This window comes from Myxine glutinosa, chromosome 6 (genome assembly GCF_964187855.1).
Source record: "Myxine glutinosa chromosome 6, kmMyxGlut1.1, whole genome shotgun sequence".
NCBI lineage: Eukaryota > Metazoa > Chordata > Myxini > Myxiniformes > Myxinidae > Myxine > Myxine glutinosa.
Window position 1 is genome coordinate 96,274,267 of NC_136266.1, and position 22,730 is coordinate 96,296,996.

The 22,730-nt window shown below is 47.9% G+C and overlaps 1 protein-coding gene across 4 annotated transcripts in view; it reads right to left on the reverse strand.

Annotated features, from left to right (window-relative positions):
- Window positions 1-22,730, reverse strand: part of LOC137430057 (tectonic-3) — a 62,017-nt gene that overhangs the window by 28,643 nt on the left and 10,644 nt on the right. For 3 of the 4 annotated variants that reach the window (XM_078780170.1, XM_078780168.1, XM_078780171.1), the window contains exons 3-6: window positions 9,255-9,367; window positions 8,940-9,073; window positions 8,661-8,766; window positions 1,050-1,168 (exon numbers count right to left, since the gene is read on the reverse strand). In XM_078780170.1, the coding sequence (XP_078636296.1) occupies window positions 1,050-1,168; window positions 8,661-8,766; window positions 8,940-9,073; window positions 9,255-9,367 (472 nt within the window). Of the gene's footprint in view, window positions 1-1,049; window positions 1,169-8,660; window positions 8,767-8,939; window positions 9,074-9,254; window positions 9,368-18,027; window positions 18,120-22,730 lie in introns of those variants that run through there. The other variant, XM_078780172.1, reaches the window with a different exon arrangement.

Genomic DNA, 22,730 nt, shown 5'->3' on the forward strand with positions numbered 1-22,730 from the left:
CAGCAAGGGAACGACATCATCCGAACATTACCGAACAGAGATTAGACTCCGCCCCCCGACGATTCGTAACGAGGAGGCCACACCCCAGTCTTCATGATTGGTGTAGGCACGATGGTGTGACGAACAGAGCTCGGTGATTGGACAGAGTGTGACGTCAGCGTGGAACATTTGAGAGCTGGAGGAAAAAGACACCATCTCGCCATGTTGGTCTCTCTTGTGTGCTGGCTTTTAAGAGAATGGCTGTGTTTGCCTTTTTCTCTTTTCTGGCTTGGTCATGGGCGGTGGGGCATCTTTGGCTCGTGTGCGCTTGTGGAAAGCACTGAACTAAAAGGACCTAGAACGCTCATTGCCATTCATAACATACGGAGCGCGGTGAAGCTACCGGGCGCCATCTTGGTTAGCCCTCAATGCTGGGTGAAGGCAATTTCCAGGGGGTGTAGACTTTCTATAGGCACTGTATAACCTGTGCTACCTACATGTAAATATATACATAAAGACTACCTACTGCCCAGCCAGAACACCAAGAACCCAAGAAGACAACACTCATACATTCACAACATGCCTGCCCCTCTGGCCGAGCTACGACTACATTCTGAAGCCAACCATCCAGGAAGTAGGCCTATTCTTTGAGGGAGAGACAGAGACAGAGACAGAGAGAGAGAGAGAGAGAGAGCTAGAGATTCCGTTAATCTGTGACTTCTGGAATCGAGTTCCTCAACGGTAACAAAACAAGGGGGATAGAAAGACAACAACACATGGATAAGTGGACGAAGATAAATTTTTCATGTCCAAGCAGCACACTCCATAACGTAGCACCAAGTTCATACCAAATCCTTTCAAAAACATTGTGGTTTCACAATCCTTTTTCATTTGAATAGGAATGACAGAGAATATTACCACAACAACTATGTGCATGATACAAAGCGGGGATACTCTGATTGCCCCACTGTCATACTATTTGAAGGAAGCCCAAATTACACTCCATGGAGAAGAGGTTGTGAAACTATCCAAAGAAAAAATATCTCCATATGTGGGTTCCAGAAACTCACCCTGACAATGTGAAACACTTGCGTGTAGATATCAAATCTGAGTGCAGACGTGATTTCACACTCAACCTCCAAATTCTTGAGTCGTCTCTCACATGCTGTCTCCTTGTTTACCAGGAAAGCTTGGTGAGAAGAGAGAATCAGAATGTCAAATTCATTTCGAAAGCAGCATTTTCTTTATTTGAACATCGTAACATTGAACATACATCGATCTTTTGATACAGTATTATGAATGCCTTCACAGAAAGTTGGTGCTGCTGAAGCTGTGTCTCAGCATATGGTTCTTCATGGCAGGATCTGCAATTTGGCCAGGTTGCCGGTGATAACTCGCCGACTCTATGCAATGACTCTGTGGGATCTTCAACGTCCACCAACGACCTCAATATGCTGGTAGATGGGTCCTCGGGCTTAATGTATTCCCGATGGATAGCGCATCACACTGACACCTTGTCGTGTTGGAGCATTTGTTTTCCCGTGGGCATTTCGTGAACATTTTATTTTCTTGGCTGGAAATTGTAGTTTAGGATATTAGAAAACAAATGAAATAGGGCGCCAATTTTTTTCAGCGAGTTTTAGTGTGTTTTTATGCAAATGATTATGACGTCATTTCTCGCAAAGTATACAAGTATCCGAATCGTATAGCGCTGAATAATTAACTATGTAAATAAGGGTATGCGTTGCACACGTGTAAGTCTATGGGAGGAGCGCGGTTCAACTCACCACCATGCTCTGGTCATACAAATTCCTGGTTCTTGCTCATCATTTGAACAGCTGATACTTGTGGATTGTTCTGCTTATTGTCGGTCTATAAGGGTACTGTGCCTGAAAAAATACTGTGCCCTGGCATGCCCCCAAAATTTGACAATGGTATGTATTCAGTTATTTCGCTCTTAATACGAGTGAAAATGTATCAAACTTGCCTCAGATTTTTATTTTGTACTGTTATTACTATTATATAATTACTAGCAGAAGTACCCGGCATTGCCGGGCGGGGGAGGGGAGGGGAACAGGGGGGGGGGAGCGAGCCCCTTGGCAAAGCGAGCGATTTTTTTTTCCATAGCGTCATAGCGTTCATAGCGTCATAGCGTTCATAGCGTTTCATAGCGTCATAGCGATTTTTTTTGTCATAGCGTTCATAGCGTTCATAGCGTCATATCGTTCATAGCGTTTCATAGCGTCATAGCGTTCATAGCGTCCATAGCGTCATAGCGTTCATAGCGTCCATAGCGTCATAGCGTCATATCGTTCATAGCGTCCATAGCGTCATAGCGTTCATAGCGTCATATCGTTCATAGCGTCCATAGCGTCATAGCGTTCATAGCGTTTCATAGCGTCATAGCGATTTTTTTTGTCATAGCGTTCATAGCGTTCATAGCGTCATATCGTTCATAGCGTTTCATAGCGTCATAGCGATTTATTTTTTCATAGCGTCATAGCGGTCATAGCGTCATAGCGTTTCATAGCGTCATAGCGATTTTTTTTTTCATAGCGTCATAGCGGTCATAGCGTTCATAGCGTCATAGCGATTTTTTTTTTCATAGCGTCATAGCGTTCATAGCGTCATATCGTTCATAGCGTTCATAGCGTCATAGCGATTTATTTTTTCATAGCGTCATAGCGGTCATAGCGTCATAGCGTTTCATAGCGTCATAGCGATTTTTTTTTTCATAGCGTCATAGCGGTCATAGCGTCCATAGCGTCATAGCGATTTTTTTTTTCATAGCGTCATAGCGTTCATAGCGTCATATCGTTCATAGCGTTCATAGCGTCATAGCGTTCATAGCGTCATCACGTGATCGCTCTGAGCGAATCAGCGCCCACCTGCTCTGATTCCGTCGATTCCGTGCGCTGAAATGCGCTGAGGTAAATATGAATAAAAAATATGGATCGTCAAATATTTTGAGTTCGGCCATGTTCGTCCCAGGCTCAATGGCCATGTCTATGCCAAATATCAAGCACGTAAGCCTCTCCGTTTAGGAGTCTATCGGTAACATTACACACACACACACACACACACACACACACACACACACACACACACACACACACACACACACACACACACACACACACACACACACACACACACACACACACACACACAAACTGTGTTTTATATATATAGATAAGTGAATTGGTCTTTCGTCACAACAATTAACAAATCTGAATAGCCCTTTATTATTGTTCGATCACTACAAAAACAACTCATGTTTCTAATGTTGTAACTGTCTATGACTCAAATGCAATACCTAAAATGTGATGTCAATCTTTATGCTTTCTTTCAGGTATCTCAAGACTATTGAACAATTAAGAAATAAAAGGCATGCCCAAGCAAACCATTACTACTGTGAGATTCAACCATGGAGAGTCCTCCTGTGAAACGACCACGGATAGAACTTTTAAACGACTGCAGTATGTGTATAATATGTCAGAAAATATCTAGTGAGCGGCTTGTGAAGGAACCTGATAAAGGAACTTTAAAGAACATTCTTCACTATGTGACAGTGAAAATGACAGCAAAATATGGTGAAATATTGTCTTCCATGAAGCAAGTAAACGGTTGGAAAATGCCACTGAGGATACGCTAAAACGTGACAGTGCAACTTATCATGTCAGTTGTAGAAAAGATCTTGTGAATTTACAGAAACTTTCCAGGGCCAAAAGAAGATATCAAGAAGCACTCACTTCCAAGAATGTCAATGTACTATTGCGGACATCAGGGCGGCCATCGACTTCGTCATCCCCTCAAGAATTTGAGCCTGCAGGATCTTCATATAAACAGCGCCCTTCCCGTTTGTTCACTGCTAGATATGACAAGAATCTATGCTTTTTTTGTCAAACGCATAAAGAGAAAGAACCTGTCCATGCTATACAGAGTGCAAGCCGTGGAAAGCAGCTTCATGATTATGTGAAAAATTGTGACAAAGATATCTATAAAGTGTACCTAAGTAGTGCTATTCATTCCGTAGATGCACTCTCCATAGATGTGAAATATCATCGAATTTGCTGGCAAAGTCACGTTGCTCGCGGTTCTGGATGTTCAAGTTCTGGTACCGCCTCTAAGAAACAGTCGATAAATGAGAAAGAGGTTGCTGCCAAGGTGGAATATCTTGATATCATACGAGATTTGCTTGAAAAGAGTAAGATACTGTCGATGGATGCTGCGCATACAGCTTACCTGACAATCTTAGAAGAACATAACTGCGAGATTACGCCTAGTCGTAAAAGCACGCGACGTTTGCTCACAGAAAATATTGAGGGCATTGACTTTATCCCTGCCACACGTCGAAATGAGTCAGATCGGTTCTGTTTCAGTGCAGCTAAGATAGCCGCAATTGAAGCAGCTCTCTGTGAATCCAATATCAACGATGACATGAAAATGATCAACTGTGCCAAAGTTCTGCGAAAGGACATTCTTGACACCCCACGTTGGTCTTTTGATGGCACACGAGGGTCAGATTTAAGTGCAAACATTCCTACAAGGCTTCTTACATTTCTCCAATGGATTATGAGAGGCGTGGCAACTGAGCTCCCAACTGAAAAGCGCAGAAATTACGCAAATCAGAAAGCATCAACGATAGCACAACATATTATGTATGATGCAAAATTTGACAGACAGGTGCGCTACCGGCCAAAATCAACAGGAGAAGAAGCTTCATTTCGCCATCGGCGGGAGTACCCTGTCCAAGTTGGAACTGGCATCTTTGTTCACCAAAGAACTAGAAGCAAAACATTAATAGACTATCTTCACCATCTCGGCTTGTCTGTAGACTATGACCGTATATTGCGCATTGAAACGCAACTAGCACAGGCTGTTCTGAACCGTTCTGCTGAATATGATGTATATGTGCCACCAAGTCTTGTTAGAAATGAATTCATCTTCTTTGCTGCTGACAATTCAGACTTTTCAGAAGATACCCCAGAGGGAAAAGGCACCCTGCATGCTACAGCAATGGTGGTGTACCAACGAACTACTGAAGCTACCAGTGCTGTAACAGTTGACGTGAATGAGACTCCCATAGTCCCACAGCCAGATCACTTCCGCTTGGTCCAGGCCTTACTACAGAGTTGTTGCCTTGTCACGTTCCTGCTAATACACATCCTCCGTGTCCCAAGTATGATTCTATAAATATAAATCCATCACTTGATGTAACAGAAGCTTCACAGAAAGATGATTTCGCATGGGCGATAGGACAGTCGTTGGTACGATTGGGCACAGGAAAGCAACACTTACCGACATGGAGTGCTTTTAATTCAGCAAAAGGTTCACCACCATTTAAACTGACAAGGGTAGCTATAATGCCACTGCTTGCTGCTCCTGCACATGAATGGAGCACAATGCTTACAATACTCAAACAAGCGCAGAAGATCACATCGATTGTCATGGGAGAAGGCCGGAAGACGGTTATTACCTTTGATCTTCAACTCTATGAGAAGGCTGTGAAATTGCAAATACACTCGGCACCAGCACTGGATCATCTAGTTTTTCGCATTGGTGAGATGCACACTGTATTGACGTCACTGCGTGCACTTGGGTCATTCATAGAGGATAGTGGCATTGATGATGCATGGATGAAAGCGGACTTGTATGGATCAGCAACCACCCGCCAGATTCTTGAAGGCCGCCACATGAAACGTGCTTTAACGGCACACAGCATCACCTTATCAGCACTGTGTGACTTGCATCTAAGTGTTTTTCTGACAACGGAAGTGGATGAGCCAGGGACTGGTCATGCAATTCTTCATGATGCTGCTTCATTGGCAAATACATGCTGCCAGAAACACCGATACGATGAGCTTGACGGTCACCACAAGCACCTTATGAATACAGTCGTGGCTGAAGGCTTAGTTGATAAGCTTGACAGTTTTGATACTCAAATGGAATCTTGTCGCCCTACATTCAAGTTTGCAAGAGATTACATGAAATTTGTGGCTTGGATTTTCATGTTCATTCGCGCTACTCGTGAATCCAACTGGAAGTTGCATCTGGAATCACTAAAAGCCCTGTGCAAGTACTTCTTCGCACACGACAGACTGAATTATGCTCGTGTGGTTCCACTTTATTTGGCGCAGATGGAAAAACTTGAGACAAGTGATCCTGACATCCACGAAGAGTTCGTGGCTGGCAATTTTTGCGTCTACAAGAGCGAAATCCCGTTTTGTGCAATTGGCCCTGACCATGCTATTGAACAGGTTAACAGGCTCATGTCGTAACCCACGTCCACGTCTTCCTGACCCAACCTCTCATGGATGGTGCCTAGATGGTGATAGACTTCTCCCAGTTCCAACGAAACTTTTGCCAGCACCTAAGGCAGTGTTGGAGCTTGTGAGATGCGGATGCAAAGGAAACTGCGTCACCTTGAGTTGTTCTTGCAAGAAACATAATCTGAAATGTACAGATACCTGCATCGTTTGTGAAAAAAACTGTGAGAACAGAAACGAACTCTTGAGGAATGCTGGCGATGAAGACGAGAGCAACGATGGAGATCTCCACATTTAACTTATAAACGCAGGTATGGGTACAAACTAGTAGATTGTTCAAATGTACATTCCTATCCCAAACGTAATTTGCATAATCAAAGTATTTGTTCTATCTTCGATAGAAGCAAGATGTACTCTTTAAACCCAAAAAATTATTGAAACGTTTAAATACTCAAAGAACAATTGACGCTAATGTATGAACTTGTCCAATGGGTTTTATTACATCAAATGCAATTTGCATACAAAGGGTTAAAATTAGGCAATTTGCTTTCAATTACTATTTGTTAGTGGCTAAACGTATTCTAAATAACAACTACCAAAAGGAAACATTAAAATGTTTAAAACTATGAAGTGTTCAAGAACAATAACAGGAGCATATGGTCCTATACAATAGGTATAATGACGTAATCTTTAATTTGCATAAAAATGGTCGAAAATATGCATTAAAAAATTGGCGCCCTATTTTAAATTATTCAGCTAGGTCTAAATAACAAATCCCAATAAAGAAAACAAAATGTTCACAAAATGCCCACGGGCCCCAATATAGTGACATACGCTCCAACACTATTGCCCTGCATGGAATACACCAGGATGACAATTTATACCTGGGTCGAGATTCAAACTCAGATGAGACAGCTCAGAGGTGAGTCTGCATACCTCCAGGCTATCTTTCCTGCCAGCCCATGAATGCCTTAAAAGCAAGTGCTAATAATTATACTGGCCAGAAACACCTGCTCATGACAGGGGTGGCCACTTTAAGTTAGAGGTGGCCATCCCAACTTAGTAAAACGTTCCCATGCACACCCCGTGTACAAGCACTAAGTTTCAACTCATTTCATCCTACAAACAAACAAACACGTATGTTTCAACGAATTCCCCACCTCCCCCCACATCTATGATTACTATTGTTTTCATCATACTATAATATCGATAATTGGCGTATTTACGAAAGATTTGTACGACTTCCGGGAATTCAGATTGATTTCTTCCGATAACATCCAGTTTTCAATGTATTATGTCCTGTGGTGCAGGATTGCATTAGCAGGTATGATTATCTACAGACTTATGATAATTCCCCACTTTAACATAAAAGTAAAAACCTAAGTTGGAGGTGGCCATCCCAGCTAGGGAGAACGTTTCCATGCACACCTTGAGTACAATCACCGCTTTTCAACTTATTTTCATCCATTGGATTCGGAGTGCATAAAATACAGAACACATATGTAAATTGGCCAAATAGTTTTCGATTCCATAAGCTTTTCATACAGATATACTATCATAATACTGCGAACAGTTGGTACTTTAATACACACCTATGTAACTTCCGGTTAGTGCACCCTTCGCGACAACAGTCACGTGATTGGATACGTTGAAAACAAACCACAAAAGGGCACGTGTTTCAGCCGGAAATTATGGAAACGGTGAAGGTTATTTGATCATAACTCGCTTAATTATTGTCTGATCTTTAAAATTTTAACTTTCCGACAAGTTAGAAGTAATTCTCTTACTAACAATATAAAGTTTTATGAAAAATAATACGAAATGTTTGTATAGCCGCCCACGGAACTACGTAACTTCCGGTTGGTGCACCCTTCGCGACAACAGTCACGTGATTGGATACGTTGAAAACAAACCACAAAAGGGCACGTGTTACAGCTTACTTCCGGTAGTCTCGCCCTCACCTATACACATTTACATAGAGAATTCGCACCAATTGCACGTCTCCACCCCCCATCTTCCAACCCCAACACTCCCCCTCCCCTCCCCCCGCCCCCCTCCTGGTGACTGATTTTTTTTTTCTATGCCTAAAACCTCCCTGGGCACAGCCCAAGTACAACCACCAAATTTATTTACATTCATTCTGCCCAGTGGTTTTTAAGGGTTTAAAACTTAAACACGCGCGCACACACAATCTGCTTTTGCAAAAATGCAGGAAATATGAACCAACCCAGGGTTGTAATGTTACTTTCATCATTCTTGATTCAACGGTTAAAGCATCCTCCTTTTATAATCATTTTCATTAAGTCATGTAAAAACGTAAGTATACCAGTTAATAAAAAAGTCATTCTGAGCAAATATCATAAAAGTTGTTCTCGACCGAAGTGTTAAAATAATAGAGTGTGGATTTCTAACCTGCGGGGCTTTCATCAATACAGTAAGAATTGGAACCGAAGCCCACAGGAAGTGCAAAGTACCCGAGGACTTCTGCTTGATGGAGGATCAGCACTGGGTCACCAAACTGGATTAGAATCAATATTGGGAGTGGGGTGAAGGAGGGTGGGAAGATAAACTATGACCAAGAGAGATTAAGCAGGTAGCAGAAAGACTAAAATGTCAGATAAATTGGGAAAATATCAAATGCTACATTCAACCAAGCTACTGCCCCTACCCCCTCCCCAACCCCAAAATGACCTTGTAGAAGGTTGGTGATGAGGATGCAGCCAACGGAGTGAAGAACGAAGAATGAGCAAACTGGGAAATAACGACGTCAAACTGATTGATATCCGAGATCTCCTGAGGATTCACGAAGAAGTTTTTCTCATAAACTGCAACAAGCAAACAACAAAGGTTGCTGTTACATACATTGACAAAAGGCAAGTCATTGTAATGTGTCAAATTGCGACAATGAAAATAAGATGTGCAAGATGACTGTTAGCTCGGAAAAGCTAGCAAGCATAGTGAGTTAAAAAAACAACAAAAACAAACAAAACAAAAACTTTCTCTTACAATCGTAAAGTGAAATGCAGAAGAGTCGAGGCATCCCTTCTCTCACCCGGACATTGTAGGGTGAATTGTGTTTAAACAAGACGGATGCATCAATGCACAGTTCCTTTGGAACACTGGAATCAGACATGTTCACAACCACAGTATCAAAAATGGCTATAGCAACAGCAATAGTAACCAAATTTATTTTGAATATAAATTCATCGGAAATGCACAGAATGAGAAAGAAGAAGCAGGGAATGTATTTTTATTTAATCAAAATCTAGGCATACTGTGGAAGAGGAAGGTGGTGGATGATACAAGAGTAACATACCAGCATTGAAATAGCAGGGAACAAGTGAACACAACATGTCGAAAAACAAAGAGGAAAATGACAGAGGATAAGAGGTGTGAGAGAGTGAGAGAAAGAAGATTGAGGATGAAGTGCAGGATTGCATGGAACAGGAAGATGAAGTGAGATTATAGTGAATTGCCATCCTCAAGACCTAAAATGAAGAGTGTGGTTGTACTGATTCAGAGAAGTGGTTCCACAGGGAGGAGTGGAGGTGAGCAGGAACAATGGATTTTTGAAGGCTAACAAGGAGAAGGTTACTCGAAGAACTGTATGCACAATTGCACATCCTGTAAGGATGGAGGTTTGAAAGAGCAAGGGGGCAAGACCAGAAGAGAGGCAGAAAAAAAAAAAAAAGTAGGCTGTAGCGACCCATGGGTCCCCCAAAGCTCGAGCCCAGCAACAGAATCTCCTGGTAGTAAGGGAAACATATGAAAATCTGTTAACTAAATTGTTACCAAAAAATTTCTTCACCAATATGTTTGTAAAGGTGTGTAATAACATGTGTTAAAATGTTGAAGGTCAACTCCCGTGGGAAACCCAGAAAAAAAGCTGTTGAATTCGGGTACCGAAAAATTATTTTCGAGAATTTTTATTTTTTTAAATCGGCCCTTAAGTAACTTATGAGGGGTCAAATAAGGGTTTTTCATGATTCTGAGTTGATTGTTAACATTTATATTTCACCACAGACACTCCTTTGTGGAAAAATAATTTCTAAATATATCTCATTTTCTACTTTGCAGGACATGGAGTCTAGCAATATGGATGAAGACGTTACTCCACCTGTGCTCAATTGCTTCATCTGTGCACGCTCGGATACACCAGCTGAAAGGCTCATACAGGCAACTCCAAAGGGATACTCAACTTTATTGAAACAAGCAGAAACTGTCGAAAATGTTACTGTTGTGGAACGTATGAAGGAGGCTCAAAAGGAAGGAAAACTGAGGTACCACCAGAAGTGTAAAAATGATCTGTACAACAACTTTGTTGCAACCACCAAGAAGTCAGCTCAAGCATCAAAGGCAGAGAAAGAGTCATCAAAGTTGAAGAGAAGACGCACTACTTGTGAGTTCAGTTCATCAACTGGCTGCAGTTCTAGAAGATCACAGTCAGTTGACCTCCTGTATAAGGATGTATGCATTCTTTGCAACCAACCAGCCCAGCTCTACAAAAATAATCCAGCACAAGCTAGAAAGAAATACAGAGTGCCAGATAATTTGACTGCAGATACACTGAAGGCAAGCTTGCTGAAGACAGCACGGAGTCGCGGGGATGACTGGGGCACTGAAGTCACTGGACGCCTGGAAGGGATCAACGACTTGGTAGCAGAAGAAACACTGTACCATTTGCGATGCAAACTTATGTTTGCGAGAGGTGACAGTTTGTCCAATACTGATGAGGAAGGAAAAAGGAAGAGAGGACAGAGGAGTATTGATGAGGAGCGAGAGGCAGTTTTTATTGAATTCTGCGAATGGTTAGACTCAGAATTAGAGCATGGGGTAATGAACATGGACCAAGTCCATGAAAAGCTGCAGGAGTTTGATCAGTCACCAGAGAAGAGCCTTTCTTATTCAAAGCATTGGCTAAAGATAAAACTTCTAGAGAAATACGAAGACACCTTGTATTTCACAACACAGGAAAGAAGGGCAGATGTACTCTGTCTCAAAGATGGCACCGGCAATATTCTGCGAGTGCATCATGCTAATCTTGACCATGGAGATGAGAAGACTCAGATCATAAAGACGGCACTCAAGTTCATATCCAATGATATTGCCTTGATTGATTTAGGTCCAAAGTCATACCGCACCACACACAGTATGACTGACATCGATAGTCAGCTGACACTTGTTCCTGCAAGCCTTCAGATGTTCTTGAGACCGATTGTCAAGACAGACGAAAGAGTTGCCGTTTGGGGGCAGAATTTTATTAAGGCCTGTCGACCTCGGTCTGGAGTATTGCCACACCAAATGGGGCTTGCCATACAACTTGATCATAGATTTGGGTCAAAATGGATGCTCAACAAGTTCCACCGGCTGGGATACACTGAGTCTTACACGGAGACACAAAACTACAAATACTGCTTCCTTAATAGTAGGAGTGGAGATGATGTTCCAGATACTTCTGGCACTCTTGACACCATTGTGGAGGAAACCGATGAACAGATCAATGATGAGGTTGCGGTTGATGCTGCGCTTGAGGATCAATCAGTGATGACAGCCAAAGTGCCAGCCAGTGAAAGTGAATTGTCAAGTAATGATCAGGTGGTCTTTATGGAGGTTGGGGAAACAAACAATGCAGTCACTCAGTTTGTTGGAGACAATATAGATTTAAACATTGTCTCTATTCACGGAAACACTCCCTTTCACTCAATGGGTTGGATCGAAGTCACCTCTCCGGCACCACCTTTGCCAGATCCACAGACAACAGCAGCTTTCCCCCGGGTGAAGTTGAAGGCACTCGACAAAGCTAAGATCCTGAGAGGAACTGAAGTAAAGATTATTCCATTTACGAACAGGAAACAGATAGGAACGAACGCGATCATGTTTCTCCCCCTCGCTGAGCTTTCCTCCTCCCTGGCTCATGATCAGCCACTCCTCACTCCAGGTGACACACACTGGGCAGCGGGGTGGGTGATCAAAGCCAACGATCCTGAGTTCCCACACTCCAACTGGAATGGCTGGATGAAGAGAATCCATGCTAATGATGCAAAGCAGAGCACACAGATCGAGTTCCTCCCAGGAGGAGATTGAAGGAATTGAAGAAGGGTGAAATTCGGTACAACATGTTCTCAAGGAAGGCAGCGGCAGGAGTGATCAAACCAGAGACTCTACCTCCAACAGAGGGTGCAGCTGCACAACATTCACTCCGTGCCTACCTGCAGACCCGGGACTGGATCCTTCTACAGAGCATGTCTCTGAACCCCAGTGACTATGGATGGACAATAGGTGTGCATGGGTATGAGCCAGTTCCAACACTGGACCCCATGGCTCCTGAGGAGCTATTGCAGTTCACAAGCTGTAATTGTCATGGAGATTGCAGCAACCGACGATGCAGCTGCAAGAAGAATGGGGTCACGTGCATCTCGGCCTGTGGAGTCTGTAATGGCATTACATGCAGAAACTGCAGTCATGATGTTGTTGAGTCTGAAGAAGACATAGACAATGACTGTTGAAACTTCTGACATTGTGAATGAGAAATAACTCTTGAGTATTATATATGTATGTGAAATAAAAGCTACTTTGTGTGTAAATGTAAAAGTGAAAATATAAATGTTAACAATCAACTCAGAATCATGAAAAACCCTTATTTGACCCCTCATAAGTTACTTAAGGGCCGATTTAAAAAAATAAAAATTCTCGAAAATAATTTTTCGGTACCCGAATTCAACAGCTTTTTTTCTGGGTTTCCCACGGGAGTTGAACTTCAACATTTTAACACATGTTATTACACACCTTTACAAACATATTGGTGAAGAAATTTTTTGGTAACAATTTAGTTAACAGATTTGTGAAATATCTCATAAAATGCCCTTACTATGGCCCAAGCCGGTGACGTAACCGGCGGCCAAACCGCGGCACCGAGGTTATAATCCTTTGCACCTGTCGGTCACATGACCACCAAAGCGTGCCTCGCCTGAGAGGCGGGGCTTTGGTTCTGATGTATGCTTTTTGGTTTGGATATATATATGCGAACCCGATAAACGGGTTTTCAGAGTTCCCGAGATGATTATACAATAAACATCTTCTCGGACGAGTTTGTGTCTTGTCCGTCACTTCGTCCGTCTCAAGCAGGAGCGCCGCTCCTTCACTGGTGACCCCGAGTTTACGACACGCGATGGACACGGCAGTGTCCCTCAAACTGCCCACTTTCTGGGAAGCACATGCCGCCGTCTGGTTCGCTCAGGCGGACTCCCAGTTCGCCCTGCGTGGCATTACAGAGGACACCACAAAATACCATTACGTGGGTCGCCGCGCTCGGCTCCGTGACCGCCGCCCGCTGCCTGAGCCTCCTCCAGAGCCCGCCCGCTGACGGCAAGTACGACGCCATCAAGGCACTTCTTCTGGGCACTTTCGCCCTCTCCCCGGCTGAACGCGCACGACGCCTGCTCGACCTTCCTGAGCTCGACGATACGCGCCCGTCCGAACGTATGGACTACATGCTCGCGTTGCTCAGCAAGCATCCCTCGGATTTCCTTTTCCAAGAGCTTTTTCTCCGCCAGCTCCCGGCCCAGGTCCGGGTCGCCCTGGCAAGCACGACCATCATGAACCCCCGCGACCTCGCCAGGGAGGCCGACAAGATCGATTCGGCAAGCCAGCTCGTCGGAGCGGCGAGCCAGCTCGTCGGGGTGGCTGCCGGGAGCCTGCCCGCTGCCCAGTCGGCTCCCGTGGCGCGGCTTCCCGCCCACCTGCCCGACGCCCGCGACGCAGCTTCCTTCCCGGAGGCTGCCGGGCCGGCGCGACTGGCAGCGGCAATGCCGCGTCACCCGGTCCCGACGCGTCGACCGGAGCCCCCGCCCGACCCGGCCTGGTGTTATTTCCACGCCAGGTTTGGGCGGCAGGCCCGATCATGTCGACCCCCGTGCACGTTCGGCAAGTCGGGAAATGGTCGGGCCGGCGCTCACTACCAGCCATGAGCGCCAGCCGTTCCGGAAACCTGCTATTCATCGCAGACCAAGCGTCGGGGCGGCGTTTTCTCTGCGACACCGGCGCTCAGCTGAGCGTCATTCCCGCTTCGGCGGAGGACAGGCGGGCCGCCATTTGCGGCCCCTCCTTAATCGCGGCCAACAGCTCCGCCATCCGCACCTTCGGCCCACGCACCGTCGCCCTCCGCTTCGGCAGCCAGCTCTTTCGCTGGGAGTTCGTGGCGGCGGACGTCCCCATGGCTTTGCTCGGGGCCGATTTCCTGTGCGCCCATGGGCTGCTGGTCGACGTTAAACGTCGGCGTCTCGTCAACGCCGAAACTTTCAGCTCGCTGGCGTGCGCCTTGAGCCGTTCCGCGCCCACCGAGCTTTCCTGCGTCCTCCCGTTGGCAGACGACTTCGCGCGTCTCCTCGCGGAGTTCCCGGCCCTCACGCGACCGACGTTTTCGGCCGTCGCGGTGCGTCACGGCATCGAGCATCACATTCCCACTACGGGCCCGCCGGTGTACGCCCGAGCTCGCCGTCTCGACCCAGCCAAACTCGCCGTCGCCAAGGCCGAGTTCGCCGCGCTGGAGCGCCTCGGCATCGTGCGGCGCTCCGACAGCGCCTGGGCCTCGCCGCTGCACATCGTCCCGAAGCCGGGGGGCGGATGGCGGCCATGCGGCGACTACCGCCGCCTCAACGACGCCACTACCCCCGACAGGTACCCCGTCCTGCACATCCAGGATTTTTCCGCCCGGTTGGCGGGGCGGACCATTTTTTCAAAAGTGGACCTGATTCGGGGGTACCACCAGGTGCCCGTCCGCCCGGCCGACATCCCGAAGACGGCCGTTATTACACCTTTCGGCCTCTTCGAATTCCTCCGGATGCCCTTCGGCCTCAAAAACGCAGCACAGGCGTTCCAGCGCCTGATGGACGGCGTGCTGCCCAACTTGCCGTTCCTCTTTACCTACCTGGACGACATCCTCGTCGCCAGCACGTCCAGAGCCGAGCACCTCCTCCACCTCCGGACGCCGTTCGGCCGCCTCAGCGAGCACGGCTTGATCGTCAACCCGGCCAAATGTCACTTTGGTGCGGCGACGATCGACTTTTTGGGCCACCACATCACCCGGAACGGCGCCGTACCGCTACCGGCCAAACTCGAGGCCATCGCCGCTTTCCCGCGCCCCCGCTCCGTCAGGGCGCTGCAGGAGTTCCTCAGGATGGTGAACTTTTACCACCGCTTCGTGCCCCGAGCTGCGCAACTCATGCGGCCCTTGTACACCGCCCTCCGCAGCCAGTCGGCGAAGCGCGACGTCGTCTGGTCCACGGACATGGACGCTGCTTTCACCGGCGCGAAACGGGCCCTCGCCAACGCCATGCTGCTGGCCCACCCGGTACCCCATGCTCCCATCGCCCTCACCACGGACGCCTCCGACTACGCCGTGGGCGCGGTTCATGAGCAATGGGTAAACGGGGCCTGGCAGCCGCTCGCGTTCTTCAGCCGGCAACTCCTGCCCAACGAGTTGAAGTACAGCACTTTCGACCACGAGCTCCTCGGGCTGTACCTGGCCGTCCGCCATTTTCGCCACCTCCTGGAGGGCCGCCCGTTCATGGCCTTTGTCGACCACAAGCCATTGATTTTCGCCATGGCCAAGGTCACGGAGCCGTGGTCGGCCCGCCAGCAGCGCCACCTCTCCGCCGTGTCGGAATACACCACGGACATCCGGCACGTCGCCGGAAAGGACAGCGCCGTGGCCGACTGCCTTTCTCGAGCCGGCGCCAACGCCGTCCACCTCGGCGTCGATTTCGCCCTGATGGCGACGGACCAGGCCACCGACGGCACGGTGCAGGCACTCCGGGTGGCGGACACAGGCCTCCGCCTGGCTGACGTACCCTTCGCGGACACGGTCCTGCTTTGTAACGTCTCCCAAGGCCGACCTCGCCCCGTTGTGCCGGTCACCTGACGGCGTCGCATTTTTGCTTCGCTCCACGGCCTCTCACACCCGGGCCGGAAGGGCGTCCCAGAGGCTGGTGTCAGCACGTTTCGTCTGGCACGGGTTGCGACGGGACGTCCGCGACTGGGCCAACGCCTGCACACCCTGCCAGCGGGCCAAGGTCCACCGTCACACCCAGGCTCCGCTGGCTCCTTTCACCGTGCCCGAGCGACGTTTCGACCACGTCCACGTGGACCTGGTGGGTCCCCTGCCCCCATCGCAGGGGTTCACCCACCTGCTTACCATGGTGGACAGGACCACCAGGTGGCCGGAGGCCGTGCCCCTCGCCTCCACCACCACCGCCGACGTGGCCCAGGCGTTCATCGCCTACCTGGGTCGCGCGTTTCGGCGCACCGGCGGACATCTCGTCGGACCGCGGCCCACAGTTCACGTCCGAACTGTGGGGCGCGGTCGCCCGCACGTTGGGCGTTACCCTGCACCGCACCACGGCCTACCACCCCCAGGCCAACGGGTTGTGCGAGCGGTTCCACCGCTCCATGAAGGCCGCACTCATGGCCGGCCTCCAGGACGACGGCTAGGCCGACCGGCTCCCGTGGGTCCTTTTTGGGCCTCCGCACGGCTCCAAAGGAGGACCTCCAGGCGTCCACCGCCGAGCTGGTGTACGGCCAGGCCCTCCGCGTCCCGGGCGAGTTCGTGCCCGACGCCACCAGCCCCTGGTCCGCCGCGCGCCAGCGCATGGACTTCCAGGAGGCCGCCCAACGTTTCGCCCCGGTGCCCATGTCCCGCCACGGCGACCCCCAATCCTACGTCCCCCCAGCACTCCGCACGGTGGAGTACGTCTTTGTGCGCCACGACGCGCACCGGGGGCCGCTCTGGCCACCATACGACGGACCCTTCCGGGTCCTACGACGGGACAACAAGTCCTTCGTCGTCAGCATCGGCGGCCGGGCGGACCGGATTTCGGTGGGACCGCCTCAAGCCGGCCCACACGGACGTCGGCCAGCCGCTACGGCTGGCTCCCCCACCGCGGCGCGGCCGCCCCCCCGTCCACTGCACACACCGTCCGCCACCCGCCACCACACCAGACCCCCCCCCCCCCCCCCCCCCCGCGACCAGCCATGGGTCGTTTCGGTCGGGTCATCCGGACTCCCCTCAGGTTGACCTTCCTGGACCAAGTCGATTCTGGGGGGGCGTGTGTAGCGACCCATGGATCCCCCAAAGCTCGAGACCAGCAACAGAATCTCCTGGCCCAAGCCGGTGACGTAACCGGCGGCCAAACCGCGGCACCGAGGTTATAATCCTTTGCACCTGTCGGTCACATGACCACCAAAGCGTGCCTCGCCTGAGAGGCGGGGCTTTGGTTCTGATGTATGCTTTTTGGTTTGGATATATATATGCGAACCCGATAAACGGTTTTCAGAGTTCCCGAGATGATTATACAATAAACATCTTCTCGGACGAGTTTGTGTCTTGTCCGTCACTTCGTCCGTCTCAGCAGGAGCGCCGCTCCTTCAAGGCCACCAACCTTTCTCTGATAAGAAGAAAATACCTATAGTTATTTGTGGAAGATGCCAATGATGTCGAGAGCTTTAAATTAAACAGCATCGAGGAGTGAGAGTTTGTGGATGGGCCAAGATTCAAACCCAGGCTAGATGGCTCAGATGCAGGTGTGCATACACCTCTAGTCGAGGTCATGCTGCCAGCCCGAGAGTGGCCTTCATCGGAGCCAACTCAGAAGATTGACCTTAAGGCACTGCTCCTCCCTATCCCTCCACCCACTTCTACTTCCTTCCTTTCCCACCCACCCCATACTGTAAAGGCAATAATAAGAATGATTACCTGGGTATGCAATTTGATAAGAATGATTACCTGAATCTCAAGATCTATTACTGGGCTGGGCATCTCCAAAATGGAAAACCAATCCAGAGGACTTGAGTTGCTGAGTGATTTTGCGTTGTGTCTCCATCTCTCCAATCGGTATTTAGCATCTGAGCACATGACTTGCATAGCCCAACCACACTGTATTGGATACTAGCAGAAGTACCCGGCGTTGCCAGGCGGGGGAGGGGAACGGGGGAGGGGGAGGGGATGGGGTGGGGGGATGGGGAGGGGAGGGGAGGGTGGGAGGAGGAGGGGGAAGGGAGGGGTGGGAAGTGGAGGGGACGGGAGGGAAGGGGAGGGGAGGGGGGAAAGGGAGGCAGAGGGGAGGGGAGGGGGAAGGGGAGGAGGGAAGGAGGGGGGGAAGGAAGGGGGAAGGAAGGGGGAAGGGTGGGGGAAGGAAGGGGGAAGGGTGGGGGAAGGAGGGGGAGGGGGGAAGGGTGGGGAAGGAGGGGGAGGGGGGAAGGGTGGGGGAAGGAGGGGAGGGGGGAAGAGGGAGGGGAGGAGGGAGGTAGGAGAGGAAGGGGAGTGGCTCACGTTTCTGAGTGAATGTGACCCACGTTTCTGAGTGAATGTGGCTCACGTTTCCAAGTTAAGTGTGATGCCGATCAGGAAGAAGAAGATGCCATACTACCAAATTCGTACACTTCCGGAATTGTTTGATTTATTTGTATTCAAATGTCTGGTAATTGTTTTGTATTTACTTATGCGAATGTGTACTTGTATATACTGTCATTCATTTAAAAAGGCTTCGACACTATCGAGCGTTTTTTTTTTAACTCCAACAAAATGAACTTTGTTTTTTTCAAAAATTTTTTTTGCCTAAAACACTCCCAGGCACTCACTGATGAACCTCTGAAAGTTTGACGAAGATCCGTTCAGCCATCTCTGAGAAAAATGGCGACAGACAGATAGACATCTCTCTTATATAGTAGATGAAGCATTGACAGCTTTGCTGGTCACAATATCTTACAAACAGCCACTTGGACCCCAACAGTGAAACAGCTGTTGCTGCACAGCTTAGATGTCAATGCGACTCCCATCCTATCTATAATTCCAGTAATCTCTGTGTGTTTGTTTGTTTGTACGTTTGTACTGTACGTTTGTTGTCTATGACCGCTGTTTCTCGACAACCACGGGTCCGATATACTTTAAACTTGCCAGGTATATTGCTGGGGACCCGAGGATGTGCCTTTTCAAGGTTTCATATTAATCGGACAAGTACTTACCGAGTAGTCTAGTAGGAAGACTAGGTCCCCCTGCACCCCCCGGAGATATACTTCTAATCAGTGTTTCTAGATTGGAAAAAATGTGTAGAAAATGACTAGCTATGGCCCCAAGCTGAAAAAATGTCCCACATACCATTTTTATGCAAATTACTGCTGCCATTATCAAAAAAACGATTTTTGACATATCTCAGCCAATATTGCAGATAATTGAAAAATGAAGGTGTCTAGACCCATGTTTTGAAGGGCATAGATCATGATAGAACTATTCATAACATGATTACATGTGTCTATGGTATACTAGTATGCTAATTAGTGCTTTATTTACAAAATAATCACAGTTTTACGAAATAATAGACTCATATTAAGGTCCGTCTACACAGACGTTAACACAAAGTTTTATTTTTCTAAATATTACAACTGTCAAAATAGTCCTAGCACTCAATGTGACCACTCTTCTCTTGCTTGTTTTAGATAAACATCATCATCATTAGCGTAGGCCTTTCCACTGAGAACACCTTTGAGAGATCCACTTGTTACTAGTTGTGCCTCAAAGAGAATCTCTGCATATCCAGAACCACGCATCTTGTGTCCAGTGAGCATCCCGATGTAGTTCATGGATGTGTGGAAGGGTCCAATCGTTACTACATGACTAGCAAATTCATTTGGCCAGCGCCAGATGATGGGAAGGGCTTTCATGCAGACACCCAGATCAAATGTATTCAGGACCCATCTCTGACCCACCTCAGCAGTTGCTGCCTCGGAACGCTTCAGTAGCTCACGAACAACTGCGTTGTCTGTGATCGGTTGGTGGATAGGCGTGCAGTAGTCGACTGTTGATTTGCTGGGTGGGGGAGAACCAGTTGCAGAGGTGAAACCCCCTAGCCCAGGCACAGGCTGCAGGCCACAGCTTCCGATGTATCTGATGAAGAGCCAGATGTAGTACTCTTGCATCGTAGTGGCATAGACTGTGTCATTCTCTGCTGGCGGTGTGAATGATGAGCCTTCAGGGAACTTCGGGCCAACGCGAGTAAAGTGCAAGGGTGGGAGAGTTTTTGGTGTGTCGACCTTCAGGCTACGCTGTTGTGACCTATTGATGGTAGGTAGCATTCGGTCCTTGCTGCTCTCGAACCCGGGCTTGACCTCCTGCACCATGATTCCTCCAGCACTGTTTACAATGTTGCTGCCGTGCACACTGGTAGTGGTTTTATTCAAGTTGTCCCACTCACAGTGGAATACAAGGTTGCCCTCTCCTGTCACAATTTGTGGTGTACGATAAGTTGAGACTTCATCCAGGACCTTGGCGAGAGCAGTTTCCAACTCCAAGGCGAAATCGTAGCTCTCAGAGTGTCCAAGCCTGTGTAGTATTGTGGTGAGCTGTTTGCTTCGGAACAGGTGCCTTACAGTCACACAGAGGAGAATGTGCTTTGGTAACTTCCATTTTCCATCTGACACTGCACGGCACAGATCTTGTCCAATGGAGAAGACCAGACGCTTCACCTTTTCTGTCTCGATGCCCTCCTTGCCAGTCATTAGCACGCTGAGAAAGCGGACAAGGTCTGGAGGTAGGATGTCTTCAGGATTGAGCTCCATGTCTTCAGCTGTTGGTGGCCATGGTTGGTCTTTACACTCTCTGAAAGCCTGTAGAATACCCTGGCGAAGTTGGAGGGCAACATTTTGGTTCTTGTTTGTGCTTCCGAGTGTGAATGCTCGTGCGAGAGCATTGGAAACTGTTATGTTTGAGCTGTGCACAAGCCAGAAAGAAATGACATCACATTTGTCATGATCAACCTTCGTGAAGTGGATATGCTCCTTGATTGGGTCATTCTGTAGGCGTTTCAGTAGTTTCTCTGACCGATAATTTGAGTTCTCATATCCATTCAGTTTCAGTTCCTCGACATAGAGCAAGCGCAAGGAAGAAAGCTGTAGAACTTTATTCTGCTGGATGACCTGGGTTTGAATGTGTTCCAGTACTGAGTTGAATGCCTTTTCATGGGCGGCTGACATGCAAGCCTGCTCCTTTGGTGCTTCGGCTCTGTGAATCGCACGCTCATAGTTGTAGAATGCTGTGCGGAAAGCTTTAAAACATGACGGATGGTGTTTGGCCTCACATGCAAAGAGGTCTTTGTTTTTCACCTTTCGATGGAGTCGATAGAGACCCATTTTCTCAGCCCGTGTTTCGATTTGCTCCCATGCATTTTCTTTGTTTTTAAAGGATGGGAAGGTTGTAGGCCTCTCAGTATTGCGATGAGCATCTTTGGTCTCAACTTTCTCACAAAATATACACTCTGGCGGGAAGATGGGTTCAGCAGAACCTCCTGGTTTACGAGGAGAGTGATGCCATGATGAGGTTGATGGCCCTGGTTCTGTATCATCTCCCAGACGATGAAAGTGGCGGACAAAGTGCTTATAACACTTGCTGTGATATCCTACTCTTTCTAGGTCATCAGGAAGAGTTGCCGGGATCTGATCACATACTGATTGCATACGACATGGGGAGTCATGCGGTTGGTTGAGACGTCTATCCCGGATCTTTTGAAGCAGTTGCAGTTTTTCTGAAGCAGATCCTTTAATTTTACGGAGGGGCGTGAAATCCCCATGATCAGACATGGATGGTACATGAAGGATGCATGTAGGAGGAGAGCTTTGGGCTGCAGGTTCTACACTCCGTTTTCTTTTGGGCATGCTTGCTGTCGATGTCTACCATCACTGTTAAATGACAAATAAGAAATCACGAATGATGTTAAAAGTGCCTGTGAAAGGAGGCTCTGAGTTTTCAGTGAGGTAACAGAGGTTCTGAGTCATGTTCTACACTAGGGTACTTTTTAGCTGACTAAACCATGTTTAGTGGCATCAAAAGTGCTAATAGCTAAAACATCTAAATTCTTCCACACTAACGTTAGCTATCTAGGCCAATGAAACATTGTGCTAAGTTACTGTAGCTAGCTCAGCTGTCGTGCCTCTTTCTGGTTCAATTCATATACAGAAGTCAACAGATATGTCTCATGTTTGGCATTAACAAAAGTTTAAGTTACACCGACATTAGGAACATACTGTACATAGATGAGGCTAGCTTTAACGTTAGCTAACATGGTGCTAGCTGGCTCAGCTGTTATTCTGCCTGTTTATGATTTCATGCAGAAACTGAAGTCAAGAGTGTGAGTAACATTATAGTTAGCATCTTACCTGGCTAGATTGGAGGATGAATACCAAGAACAACACACAGATGGAATGGAAGACTGAACTTTCAACTGAGGTATTCAATAACATCAACGTTACCAATTGATACGAGCGCGCGACATTACCAATTGATACGAGCGCGCGAGCGCGCATGTTACATGGATGGAAATGTAAAATGGCAGCTATAGCAGCACTAATTTGGATCTCTAGTCTGTCATTTCTGCACTGTGATTGGATAACATAAAAAAATATGTTTGGGAGTTAACAGCAGGAGTTGGTAGATTTTAC